The 13,512-nt window shown below is 51.7% G+C and overlaps 4 protein-coding genes across 4 annotated transcripts; 2 read left to right on the top strand and 2 right to left on the bottom strand.

The window, feature by feature from the left end:
• Positions 1 to 55: 55 nt before the first annotated feature.
• On the bottom strand, positions 56 to 2,811 carry EDD37DRAFT_353837 (uncharacterized protein). Its single transcript, XM_062811798.1, has one exon. It carries the CDS (start codon positions 2,695 to 2,697, stop codon positions 187 to 189), a length of 2,511 nt encoding a protein of 836 aa, XP_062670526.1. The 5' UTR covers positions 2,698 to 2,811; the 3' UTR covers positions 56 to 186.
• Positions 2,812 to 2,939: 128 nt separating this feature from the next.
• Positions 2,940 to 5,216, top strand: EDD37DRAFT_353786 (26S proteasome regulatory subunit N1). Its single transcript, XM_062811797.1, has one exon. The coding sequence runs from the start codon at positions 3,120 to 3,122 to the stop codon at positions 5,103 to 5,105; it is 1,986 nt and encodes a 661-aa protein (XP_062670525.1). The 5' UTR covers positions 2,940 to 3,119; the 3' UTR covers positions 5,106 to 5,216.
• A 1,589-nt stretch (positions 5,217 to 6,805) lies between these two features.
• EDD37DRAFT_657202 (protein-tyrosine phosphatase) lies at positions 6,806 to 8,978 on the top strand (the record flags this gene model as incomplete). The annotated part of the gene is made up of 3 exons (XM_062818880.1): positions 6,806 to 8,573; positions 8,625 to 8,745; positions 8,795 to 8,978. 3 exons carry the CDS (start codon positions 6,806 to 6,808, stop codon positions 8,976 to 8,978), a joined length of 2,073 nt encoding a protein of 690 aa, XP_062670524.1.
• Positions 8,979 to 9,650: 672 nt separating this feature from the next.
• Positions 9,651 to 13,476, bottom strand: EDD37DRAFT_627617 (uncharacterized protein). The gene is made up of 5 exons (XM_062816379.1): positions 13,288 to 13,476; positions 13,021 to 13,238; positions 12,604 to 12,965; positions 12,287 to 12,554; positions 9,651 to 12,237 (listed from the first exon to the last, which is right to left on the bottom strand). Exons 1-5 carry the CDS (start codon positions 13,366 to 13,368, stop codon positions 9,819 to 9,821), a joined length of 3,348 nt encoding a protein of 1,115 aa, XP_062670523.1. The 5' UTR covers positions 13,369 to 13,476; the 3' UTR covers positions 9,651 to 9,818.
• Positions 13,477 to 13,512: the final 36 nt, after the last annotated feature.

Below are 13,512 nucleotides of genomic sequence, written 5' to 3'. Positions count from 1 at the left end.
CAAGAGACGGGCCATGCGGGTTAGAGCATGGCGAAGACACTAAGTAGCAGCCTTGTCGATTGGTGCCGCGAATCTCGAACGCACGCGTGCTGTGACATGCCAAGGTCGTGTCCCACTTTCTTCTGCCCTGCGATAGCCAAGATTAGATGGCACGGATTTGCTCAAAAAGAGTGCCTTTGAGAATGTTCACGAAGTCATATGCCTGATTCGGAACCCTCCCTGGGTCGGTGTGGGCTCTGCGGTGATGTATCGAATCGCGGCTTGAGATGCTACGTCAGACTTTGACTTGTGAAAGTCCAATCGTGCACTTATGCCCTTCGTCCCAACCGTCCTTGGAGGCGGCATTTTTGTTTCAGGAGGCGCACTTCCTTTTGGTGTTTTTGGTTTTGTGTTAGCTCTAGCTTCTACTGAGAGCAACTTGGCTGGTGTCACAGACACTTGGCCAGTCGCTTGTGTGTGGGATACTGATTGATCCGTGGGCCGAGATACGGACGGCGCTGGTGGCTGCTGCGATGCTCGTTGTTCCCGTTGCTGTGCCATAAGCTGTTTCGCGATTTCCTTCAGATCGTTGATCTCCTTGCGAAGCTCGGTATGCTCTTTTGCATAAGATTGATTTTGAGCGTGAAGCTGCTGCATCGCCTCTTGAGACTCTTTCAGTTGCTCTTGCACATGAGCGGTGGTCTTCCCTAGTTGGACTGTATTGTCTGTCCTTTCCAGTCCGGCGTCTAGAGCGGCTCTGTATCGTGCATCTGCAACATCCAGGCTAGCTTTTAGCGAACGTATCGTATTGTCATAGTATTGGAATCTGGCTTGGACTTTAGCCTGCTCCTGAAGAGTAGCTCCGCTTAGGTTCTCTTGAGTCGAGTCTGCAGAATCCTTCTTGAGTTGACGACGAACGGCATACCGCAGGGCGTGCGGCGTTGGAGGCATAAGCACCAACTCGTCATGTTCCTCGTCTTGTGAAGCTCTGTTGGTGACGACGGGTCCATCATGTATATGATCTACCAGCGGTTGACAGGCTGTTTGGAAAGTCCTAATCTTCTCGGTAATTGGAAGGGCCTCGGCGTGGTCAGGAGCGGGTATGGAATCCCATTCGAGAAGGATACTGCGGCCACGAGGGTAAATTACCCTGCGGTTGTTCGGATTTTCCTGCATACGTGGCGGTCTGATGCCGGAAGTCACTGCTGCCTCCAAAATCATTGTGTACTCGGGAAGCTTTCGGCATCGGACGCACAGATCTAGCATGCGGTAGATCATGCGAGTGAAGCCATCGGCGGTATACGCAGCGATCGATGATGCGTGCTCGACTGCACGACGCAGCCAGATCTTGCCCTTCTCCCAATTACCATGCATGGTATAGTAGGCCAAAAAGCTTCTGAAAAGATGATTTTTCCTGAAGCTCCCATAGTCCATCTCGCGGAGCATCGACATCCATGCTTCTGCTCGCTCCGGTTGTTGACAGCGTAGCGCTGCGTATACCAGCACCTGCAGAAGCCGTACATCCAGGGAAGAAGGAACGGGCAGTTCCAAGTCATTGACAATGGTCCTTTCCCATTTGCTGGCGACATTTAATTGCTCGTCAGACCGTGTTATGAGAGGCAAGATATGATTTAGTGACCTGGAATCACATGCTTGGCCAATCTGAAAGAGTATGTGGAAAATCGCGTCGTCCGATAATGGTAAGGTGCTGTTCTTCAGGGCTCCCATAACATGGTAGGCCAGACTGAAGCTTCCAACCTTCGAGAGACTGCGTATCAGCATAACATAAGCCATGGTTGAGGGCACCTCTGTTGTTTGCAAGATTGACTGTCCGAAACCGTTGATAAGCTCACTCAGGGTGATATTGCCTGCGTCAAAACTGGTGGTCAACGTTCTGATCCTGTTGCTCAGTTCCGATTTAGACGCTTGGGCGTTGATGTGGGAGGAAACGACAAACAGATCGCGACGGTGTTTTAGTCGACGCATTTCGGTTCGCGTCGCTCTCAACAATTCGACCAGCTGGTTGGGGTCTTGCCGAAATGCAACATCGCCCGCGTCCGCCTGTGTTTCATCGGGAGCTAGGGCAAAGAAAGGACTCGGGCCAATCTGGAGATGTAAAAGCATCCTCAAAGACAGCATGATCGCATTGAGCCGGTGGTACCGATGGAAATTGGCCATCTCTTCCGGCGAAAACATGCCATCCTTGTATATTCTCCCAGGTTCCAAGTCTTGAACAAGAGGTGTGAGCTCGTGAGAAATCGGTCGGCGGATCTGAGGCATTCCTTCGTCAGTCATCCCATCTTCCTCCCATGTTGGCACCTCTACCTCGACTTCTCCATCGTCGAAGTCGATGTGAGCATGTGCCGCTGTAGCATACCCCCGCCGTTGACCGAGGGCTCCGTTGCTTCTAGCACGGAGCCGAAGTGCGCTCTTGATGCGTTGTTCTCGTTCATGAATCTGGTTGATTTCTTCTTGTATCACCGAAAGTCTTTCATCCCAGTCCCTCCGTTGTTTTCCTTTCCAGCTGGTGTCGACGATGAAGACAGCCGCTAGCACAGGGGCCAAAAGGAGTGTGAAGGCATCGTTGAAGGTTGCACGGCGTCTGAGAGGAGCTGTGGTAGTCTTCCGCACCAAAGTGGGATTAACAGCCTCGATTGATGCGTACGAGGGAGAACCACTCAATCTAGGTCGAGGTATCTGAGACCATAATGCTCGCATTGCCCCCAACAGCTACCACTCAATACTCGACGTCCGAGCATAGAGTCGTCAGTCGGGGTTTTGGTCTTGAGATGAGGGCTCGTTTGCCGGTGGAATACTGTCGAGTGGTCTGAGGTAGGATATTGGAGTCTCCAATCCCGCAGACTGAGAGCTTCCACAATGTCCCAGTCACGTGCATCAAGTGCGCAGGAGCAACGTTCAAGTCAGACTGCATGAGATTTCCCGTCATTGGCTTAAGAAATGCACTAAACCCTCACGACTACAGCTTGGTCAGACCATCATGATTCTACTTACCAGTATATACCACGGTACTTCAATTGTGATGTAGTCGCAAAGTTATGCGGTAGAACCACCTTTGTCGCGTCGTCGCCTCGCGCGCCCTCACACCAATGCCAGGTGTGACGCTCGCATCTACGAGTTGAATGGCGGCCAGGAGCCGGTTCCTTCCTGGGGGCAGGGATTATGCAAAGAAAGACGACGATATGCCGGCGCATACTCAAGGGTCGTCAACATTCGGCTCATGGAAATCGTTCCGTCGAAGACGTGTGATCCTCGCGATCCTGGCGCTGGTGCTACTCTACTTGTTCTTCAAGAACATGCCAACAGATCTCCCCCCGATCTCGCAACGATACGACCGTCGGTATGGGCATTTGTACCCTCCTGGGCCCCCTGGCCCACATGGTTGGGAAGGACAAGAGCTGGGCGGCCACGGACAAGATCAGGACTTTAACGGGCCTATCTCATTTCTTCATCTAGCCAAAAGTATGCGCGGCAAGGCGACCACGATGGACGCGAAAGGCCATGTTCTATTTGCTATCTCAAGACTGGAGAGCATACCGCGGATTCTACCAGCCGCGTGCTCCATGGCACAGCACAACCGGACGCGAGTCCATGTAGCATTCATGGGTCGGCTGTCTGCAGATTGGGCAGACATCAAAGCCATCAATGGCATCTCAGAAGCTGATTGCGACGTAATTATACATGACGCCCGACCCGATTTTCCAGCGCAATCCTCCATTACCAGAATGGACGTCAGCGCACGAGCCAGTCTGGGACATATACATTCGGTTGTACAGCTTCGTGCCGTTCTGGTTGGCGATTCCGAGTACGAGGAAGAGCACTTCGTCCGAGCCGTGGAGGATAAGACTAGAGCTATGGGCGTATCTCTTATTGCTCTCCCTGCTAATGGCCTTGGGGGCCTTTCGTGGATATCCTCTCTGGACGGCGCAGCATTGGGACACTTCAGTCAGGTCCACGTCGACATCGTCATCCAGGCTCGACCAGAATCTGCGGCTGCCCTCATGCGGCTATTGCGGTCAATCAAAGAGGCCGATTACAGTGGATTGTCTCTTCCCAGACTGACCATCGAGCTGCCACCTAACGTGGACCCTTTTCTCACGAACTACCTTGCAAATTTCAAATGGCCTCCAGACGGGTTCGGCAGTGAAAGCAGGCTGGTCATAAGACACCGGATTGATATGAACTTCCTGTCACCAGTACAAGCTTCCATGCGCACCATCGAGTCGTTCTATCCTCTGATGGCGAGCGAATCTCACGTCCTCATGCTTTCACCTGATGCGGAGCTCTCCCCCGGATATTTCCAGCTGTTGATGTATACATTGTTCGAGTACAGATATTCTGCGAGGAGGACCGACTTCACAAACCGTCTGATGGGTATATCCCTTGAACTGCCATCTCACGCTCCTGATATGTCCACCGAATCTCCTTGGGTTGCCAGTCACCTTGATCAACCCCTTGTTCTATGGCAGGCACCAAATTCGAATGCTGCTTTGTACTTTGGGGATCGATGGATCGAGTTGCATTCATTCCTGCTCCGCCGGCTCATGACCGATGCTGAGCTTTTCAAGAAGCTCTCCTCAACCCCAAGCATATCACATACATTACCGGCCTGGCTGCAACCCGTGCTCGAGGTGATGCAGGTACGCGGCTATTACATGATGTATCCGACATTGTGGGCCTCTGAACAGATCACAGCGGTGACTATGCACAAGGAACTGGACCAGTCACCGGAGGAATACAGGAAGGAGGTGGAAGAAAGCGCGGATTCTTCGAAAAAGGCGCCAATGCTCGAATTTGCAGAGGACCAACCTCTCACTGCAAACGATGAGGTTGAGCGGATGAAGCAAAAGGAGAGCTTAGTATACACTGGGTCGCTTGTAGAGCCGCTTTTGGACTCGATACCTCTTCAACAACGGAGGAGGAGTCTCACGGAGGTCATACCATTATTGTCCTATGCTGGAGAAAAGGTCGCCTGGGAGGACTCTGGGACGTCTTCCTCGAAATTCGCGCAAGAGTTCGCGCAGACTATTGGAGGTTGTGCCAATTACGATGCAGGCAAGCCGGAGAACGGTAACGTCGAATCGTTGTTCTGTCTAGCAGCAGGGTAGAAGGTTCGGGGTTGCAACAAGCACTCACCTCTTTGCAATTCACAAACACTCGGTTGACCATCACACATTTGATTGTACAACTCGAGTATACATCTCAAGGTTGGCAAATCTTCAGTCTGAACATCAGCAGCATCATAAAGGCCTTGGTTGGCATGTTTCGACCTGGTGAGAGATCCTTAGCGATCGGCGTCCTGTGCCGCGCATGAGATGTAAATTGCGCCATGAGACTTTTGGGAATTGAAATGTCTGGGCCCGCCAGGCTTCGCGCTTGCCAGGCTCGACTGGTTCATTGTGGTAGGGATGATGGACCAGGTAGCACTAGGGAAGCGGCCTGGGATGGGGGGACGATCACAGCGGGATCGAAGATCGAAAGCGTCCTTGGGAGGGCGATGATCGCTGATGGATGCGGAAGTGCATTATATGCCTGCCTTTACAGGCATGCCAGAAACGACCTAGAACAGTGTCTGCCGAGGGAATGAAGGCTATCATAGTAATGGCACTATGCAGATTGACAGGTGGGAATGACGAACACACCGCGCATCCCTCTCGTGTGCCTGACTTCTATGCAGTATGTATGTCCAAGTATCTGTACACAATTTGATATGGATATATAGAAGTGCACGTGGGAGTTGGGGCTGCTCGTTTTGAACGACAACCATACTTACGGTGCATATTTGTCTATCAATCTTTGCCCCTCCTCCCTGTGAGATACTCGTGGATGCTGCAGCATAAACCCCTCCTTTTCGACAGTCTCACACACTCGGGCTGCATCATATCTTTCGCACTAAGAATCATAGCTGCCGCCTCATCCACCATCGCCCTCCAATCACTCTACGAACGGTGGATTTCTGAACGGCAAGCACCTCCATGAGAGTTGATTCCTACCACAGTAGGTTTCCTTTCGCTCTCGCTTACTGCCCCTCCATGAATCTTCCGTTCCCTGCGCCCATCTCAAAGACGTTGAGAGGGATCCATTTTCCATCATGCTGCACCACTAATGCATGCTGCTTGTTACTCTGTGCCTCTCTTTGTGAAATCAACGACGACTATGGACTTCCCCGGCTGCAGAAAGCCTATCAATTGAACAGGGCGCCGTTCAGACCATCATCGCGTCTTGAATTTGGGTCCATCCGAGCCGCCCTATCCATCGGCATCGAGTCCATCCATCGTCCTGGTCCCTGGTCCCCCGGTAGCATGAACCTAGGGAGCCCTTGTGCTTGGGCCTCTCCCTGGCTCGCGCTCAGCCCTCGAACATTTCCTGCCCCCCACCATCCTCCAGTGTCAATGTGGACCTCCTCCTCCTCCAGACTTCCACTCAAAACATACACCTACGTGCACCTTGCGCTGCGTTACTTCACTCCCAGCCGCCATACCAGACCTCCAACGGCTCGCTGGGTTTCACTAGGCATCGTTGAGACTCAACGCTAGAGGCTCCTTTTACCGTACTTCCTCGAGGCAATTACAATCTCCTGCGTTGTTATCTCCCTCCTGCAAACGGTCAATATTCCTCCTCAGACATATCGACCCCTCCTTGCACTCACTTGAACGTACCAAGGAGTATATCGGCAACCGCGGCTTCAGCACCACAACTTCCAAGTCCTTGCAATGCAGGCTGGCTAGGACTCCTGTAGGCACAGGATGAGCCATTGAACACACTTTCTTCAGATTGTGTATATATTATATCCTATATCGCGGCAAGCATGGCTACTGTTGTTGTGCAACAACAGCCTCAAGTCCGACAGTCCACCACTCCACCACCGGTTGGTCCAACACTCACGCTCAATCAAAATCGATCTTCAACCCCTATTCCCAACAAACATCTTCCTTATTGCCCTCCAGGACCTGTTCCCTCGCAGGGACAGATCACCCCACCAAGCTCGCCGCCCCTGTGGAACGCCGCACCCAAGGCCAGTTCACTTCTATACCCTCCCAACAACTACACGAAGCTGTGCAATTCCCCGCCTATCTATGGTATAAGCGCAAAGGGTCTTGCCGAAGCTCTCGAGCATCATGCTTCTCAGCCACTTCCTAATCCAACGACGGTCTTCCCCTGGCTGCATGGACTGCACCCAGAAAATAGCATTCAGCTGGCCTTCTTCGTGGCTAGAAAGAAGTCACTGAGGAAGATACCAAAAGGTTTGCGAGGTATAACCATAATAAAAGCCGGTGGCGATCTCAGTCGCTCGCGCATCAAAGGCGCTGTTGCCCCAGACGAGATTCTAAACTTATCCGATAGCAATGGCCGGGGTTTCTTGGAGTGTGATCCTCGTGAGGGTTTTTCTGTACGCAACTTTCACATACAAGCCGCAAAATTGGCGCTGGTATCCGATATTGTCGTTTATGGTGACGAAGATACCGACCATCGCATCATCAATTCAGTGGCCGAGAGAACTGCTTCAGTCCAGAGAAGATGGCGCAAGGACCTGGAGAGCTGTGGACAGACTCCTGAAACTTTCAACACCTTTGTGCTCACCCAGCCATTCGAAGATTTTGAACAAGATTATCCAGAACTGGTGGCGATTGATGCGAAGGGCAATTATCCCGACCATAGTCTAGATTTCTTGCAACAAGAGAGGAGGGAAATGTGTGCCATGTCGAAAGCATCGGAGATATCCCATGGCATTTTCCAGGGTCCGTCACCGGGACCTTATACCAGCCCACCATCGTCCCTCGATGATCCAGATTTTGGCCTATACATTGAGGCCAGCGATCATGCAGCGCTTCCGGACGAGACTGTATTGGCCGACAAATTGAAGGAGCTGGAATTCTCGGAAGGAACCAAGCCCGTTCATCTCTCGTTTCCCAGCTCCGGAAGCATCTTGCCGCCTTCTTGGTCCCAAGCCGAGGTTGATGGGATCCTGCGGATGTGTGCTTGGTTGCACGGTCTAATACACGTCAGAAAGCCTGTTGGCGAAACCCAAGATAAGGATGGTGATGTTGAGATGACGGAATTCTCGCCAAAGTCTCGTCGAGTGCTCATACACTGCGCAGATGGCTATACAGAGAGTTCGATGCTAGCTGTTGCCTATTTCATGTACGCCGAGGGTGTTCCGGTGCACGATGCTTGGATCCGTATACATCGTGAGAAGCAACGCAATTTCTTCGCGTACCCCTCAGACGTGGCGTTGTTGATGGCGATACAAGATCGAATCCTCCAGGAGAGCCCTAAGTTTGTTGGTACCAAAGTTCCTGATGTACTGGCCCCCACCTGGGTATCGAAGCTTGATGGCAGCCTTCCCAGTCGGATACTGCCATATATGTATCTGGGAAATCTGACGCATGCCAACAATCCGGAGATGCTTCGCCTGCTCGGCATTCGACGCATACTTAGCGTTGGTGAGCCAGTGACGTGGACAGATGCCGAAGTAACGTCCTGGGACCGAGAGAATCTGCTTATGGTGGATCGGGTCCAAGACAATGGTATCGATGAACTTTCTCCTGAAATGGATCGTTGTTTGGAGTTTATTGGTAAGTCGACCTCTCGTGCGATCACAACGCGACTCGCTAACTGCTCTACAGAAAGAGGGAAGTCTGATGGTACGGCCACATTGGTCCATTGTCGTGTTGGAGTCAGCAGGTCTGCGACGATTTGTATCGCAGAAGTCATGGCAAGCCAGGGGCTGAGTTTTCCAAGAGCATAGTAAGCCACCTCATGCGTTAGCAGATCCTTGACTTACTTTGTGTCACAGCTGTTTTGTGCGTGCTCGTCGCCTCAACGTCATTATCCAGCCACATTTGAGATTTGTGTATGAGTTGATGAAATGGGATGAACAACAGCAAGGCAAGCGAGGGAAGACGCCTAAAAGAGAGCTTGAGTGGGCAGTTGTGGCAAGAGAAATTGCTGCTATGAACAGACCCTATGCTAGGACATGATGTGCCTGGTGAAAGCTCGTTGGGGATGTTTCCCCAGTCAGAAATTCTCGATGAATAGGCGACATAGCATGGAGCGATTGACGATGAGATGAGATGAGATGAGATGAGATGAGATGTTATGATCAGCTGTTACGGATGTGTATGATGTTATGAAGCGATGATCTGAGGCATGTATGTTTGACTTGCTGGGATTTGACAGGACAAGGGTGGATTTGGCTCTGGATTTGGATTTGGATTTGGATTGACCTTGGGGCGAATCTGTACCGTGTCAGAAGCACCACTGTGATAGTGGTCAAGGGCACGTTGTGTACATGTGAACTCGAGCCGTTTGAAATGTGCGAGAGGAAACCAGAAGTCTGAGGGTTTTGTCCGTTTCTTCGGTTGGAAGTCTGGAATGTGTGCGGGAACAAAAAATCTTTTTCCTGGCAGATTGATTTATCACGATGGATTTGGCGTATAGTGGTCCACTTCAATGCATACACGAGGCGGAATTTTCACCAGAACGACTAGCACTGTCTATATTCCTATTTATTTCTCACAGATCATCTAAATGGTAGCCAAAGCACTGCACAACATGCCTACAAAATGGTTGGTGTTTTCGAGGACAACTTTCCCCCATGGTGAGTATGAGTCGTGTAAAACGGCGGCATACGGGGGTAAAATATAATAAACCTTTATATTACAATAGTATTTTCTATTAGACTCTGCTCCTGCAACTGTTCTGAGACGCGTGAAGTGGTGATGTTACATGTCCCTGTAACTGTAGAAAGACAACCTCGCCATGTGCTATGCTATAGTATCAATTATTTATCTATGATGTGTGAAAAGGCCGAGTCAATATCATAACCGTTCGGCACGTTCTCTAAGCTCGTCGACCAGTCTCTCTATATAGGCTTTCGCAATGGCCTTGGGGATTCCGGCCTGGAGACCAGGATCTTGGGTATCTGGAGCGGATGCTTCGGGACCAGTGATGGGTACGGTTGTGTTACCGTTCTGCGCTGCAGCCTGGTTGCTAGCGCTTGGAGTCGTGGACAAGAAACGCCGGACGATTCTGTCTAGATCGCGCCTTCCATCCTCGTAGGCGGCGAGATCGCGGTTGCCGTAGACGTCGCGGCCCGCTTGGTAGGCTGAGGCGGAGAAGGAGCGGAAGAAGATGTTCAGGGAGATGTTGATGCGGGATGATGCTGGATCTGATTGGGGTTGAGGTGTTTCTGTGGGTTGAGGTTGAGACTGGGATTTTGATTGTGATTGTCCCGCGGACAAGGGCGTGCCTGTGTGGGACCATAGTGGAGGAATGAAGAGTGCTTCACCGGGTCTTAGAATGGCTATGTGAGGGTGGGTGTTTGGGATGGGTTTGAGGCGGTCTTCTTCTGCGTCTGGATTCTCGGCCGGCTCCAGGATGTCGATGATCGAGGTGGTCGATCCGGGAGGGAAGGACAGGTGTTTAATGTCTTCGGGCGGGAAGAGTATGAGTTTCCTGGTGCCGCGGATCTGGAAGAGGACGTTGGCCATCACGTCGTAGTGCAGCCACATGTTGACGTTGGCGCTGATGCGTATCGGGCTGCTATGTTGGTTTCGGCCTATGAAGTTGAGAGGAGACGGGAGGTGGAAGTCCGGTGCTATCTCGGGCCAGTCTGTCGAGAACGAGGTGGGAAGTTGTGTCGGTTTCGTGCTGGATATGGAGCGTAGGTATAGGTGTGCGTTCGGGTTGGTTTCAAGTTGCTGGATGAAGTTGTGGAAGGAGACGGTTGTGTAGGCGAAGTCTTTGCGCTGAAAGTTCATGGTTCGACTGGGTGCAGCGTGGATGACGATGGATTTGGACGACGGAGTTTTGGAGACCAGGTATGATGGTGTCCATTGAGATGTGCACGGGCCGAGGTCGAGACATGTGAGGATTTTGGGAATCCCTTTGCGAAGGATACCGGTGAACTCTTCTTCGGAGCACAGACTGACACATTCCACAGAGGTCAGGGGTCGCATGGAGCCTTCCTTAGGTGCCGGCTGGGAGCTAGGCAAGGCTTTTCTTTCCGCTGGCTTGACAAGACCCCACGGTGAGATGTCACCGGCCTCGAAGTAGTATAAGAGCCAACAGCCAGGATTCCAGTACGCACCAAAGCTGAAGCATGTCGCCCCCCCGCCCACCACCAAGGTAGTCTCATCGGCACTCGCTGTACGATGTGTTGAATGTCCTATCAGGAAAGGCCGGGGAACATTTGGGTCCTTCCTTGGTGACACGCAGGCGACACGTAGTTCCATCTCCCTTTCAAATTCGCCAAAAGCAGAGAAACTGCCGAGTATGGACAAGATCTCATAGTCTTTGGGGATACAGCCATGCTTGGCCACTCCACCAATGACTAAGAGTTCGTTCCTGATGACGCTGTAAGACGCGCCAAGTCGAGATAACCAAGGCCATATACCGGCAGAGGTGTCCAGGGCTGTGGAGGGCTTGAACGTGATACCAGCGACGACATTGTCACGAATAGTTAGCCTCCATCTCCATAGACCTTGACAGATGACGCCATCGTGGCGCATTCCTCCGAACAGTAGTCCATGATTGAATCCAAGTCTGACAAAGCTCGCACCGAACCGTGGCATGGGATCTTTAGCGAGTGACCTCAGCTTCTGCCAACCGTTCTTCCGATCCCAGAGGATGCAATCTACAGCGACCTTGGTGGCGGATGTTTTTCCACCAAAGACGACAATCCCATACTGATTATCGGGAAGCACCACAGAAGCTGTTCGGTGTCGATATCGTGGCTCGGGCAGGTCCTGAACTCTTTCCCATTTCGACCCAGTTTGCAACCAGCAGTCTTTCATGGGCGCGGAAGGCGACCCACGGCCTCCGACCAGTACATTCTGGCCGTTCGCTAGAGTCGTTATAGTGTGGCAACATCGGGCTCCGATGTCTTCCGGCGGCAGACCCGTTGGCGTATACCGTGCGTCTGTTGCAGCATACACTGATGTGCTTGACAATCGGCTCTGAAGACCTATCCCGCCGTGTAAAGCAATGGCGTCTTCACCTGGCATGCGGTACGCCGAGCCATGATGTACCCTGCCGTCCTTTTCGGGATTAGCTGTATACTTGAAAGCAAAAAATTGTGTCAATCCTTTGTAAGGTGAGACTGTCCTTGTCGAGAGATCGGATGCGAAACTATCGATAGACGCCCGTCTGGATCGGCCTTGTTCCGGAATGAGTGGGTCGTCACCAGTTTGTGCTATGATGAGCCCATAATGCGAAGCAAATAACGCGAACTCTTCCCTGATCATTTTCAGTTTGGGTGGCCCAAGAGGGGAGGTGATCATATTACCATTCATCGAATGGTTCGACTTCATCCAAGGATATTCGCTGCGATGGAGACAGAAACCTCGGATCAGCCCATAATTCCCACAAGTTTTGCGTCTCAACCATGTGGAAGCCAGCGCCTTGGAACCGCAAAGTTTGAGTATGGCACCCGGGATACTTGAGGACGGACCGGAGAGGCGTGCCAAGTTTAGCAAAGTGTTTCAGCATAGCAGCCGTGAATGGATTGTCAGGTCGGTCGGGCGATTGCTGCTCCAACAAACAGAAGGTGACATCTGGACCAGCGTTAATTCGCTTCGATGAGCTGGGTACTAGCCGCCTTACCTGGACTTAGTGTGCTGCTCCAGGCAATGAGCGCATCCGAGTCCTCTCCGTCCATGTAGGTTATGCTGACCTCAGCCAGGCAAAGCACCAGACAGTCATCAAGGTCTACTACCGACCTAAGTAACCGTTCCAGTCGTCGCAAGTTCCGCAAGTCGCAGCCAATGGCAACATATTCTTCGCTATCCAGAAGTATTCCTTTCTCGAGCGGGAGGTCATTGACGGAAAGCATATCTCTCATCTTGGGCGTGTTGAGAATGATCTCCCGCTTGCTGATCATGAGCTCTTCGAAATCGATGTCAATGAACTTAGTGCCGCTGCACAATTCGGGCTCCTGTGCCATCCACTGAAATGGGACTGGATCACTACTACAGTCAGTCGCCTGGCCAGGGTAGACCGGCCATTGAAGACCTTACTCACTATCCGCAACCGAGGTTTATAATGACCTTTCTCTGGTCAGAAGGCTTTTCTAAGAAATGCCTAATCACCCAATCAATAGCTCGCATGCGAAGCCAATATCCACGATTGATCGTTGGTGCTCTGCGTTGGGGCTTTTTAACAAAATATCGATAAAAATGCGGCTGAGGCAGGTATAGTCGTTCCACACTCCTCTTCGAGACTATACTGCTATTATTGGTCTGGTAGATTCGTCAGAGGGCCCAAATCAAGAAAGAGGTTGAGACCTACGCCCATGATGAGACCAGCATTCTTCTCCATGGCGATCTCATCGTCCGTGGCATGGCTCGCAGCCGCCATTGGAGAAGTCATGGTTGCGCTGGAGTCACTTAACACAACATTGGAAAGCAGAATCACGGATCCAAGAGGATCGAGAAGAGGAGGATAGCAACAAGCAAATGAGTCAGAGTAGAGTGTATGACTAAAGGTGCATGAATGCAAAGGTGAAAATACGCT

Source organism: Exophiala viscosa (assembly GCF_022695815.1).
Source record: "Exophiala viscosa unplaced genomic scaffold EDD37scaffold_4, whole genome shotgun sequence".
Lineage (NCBI taxonomy): Eukaryota > Fungi > Ascomycota > Eurotiomycetes > Chaetothyriales > Herpotrichiellaceae > Exophiala > Exophiala viscosa.
The sequence above is the reverse complement of the archived record's forward strand: the minus strand, read 5'-3'. Positions and strand labels throughout refer to the sequence as shown.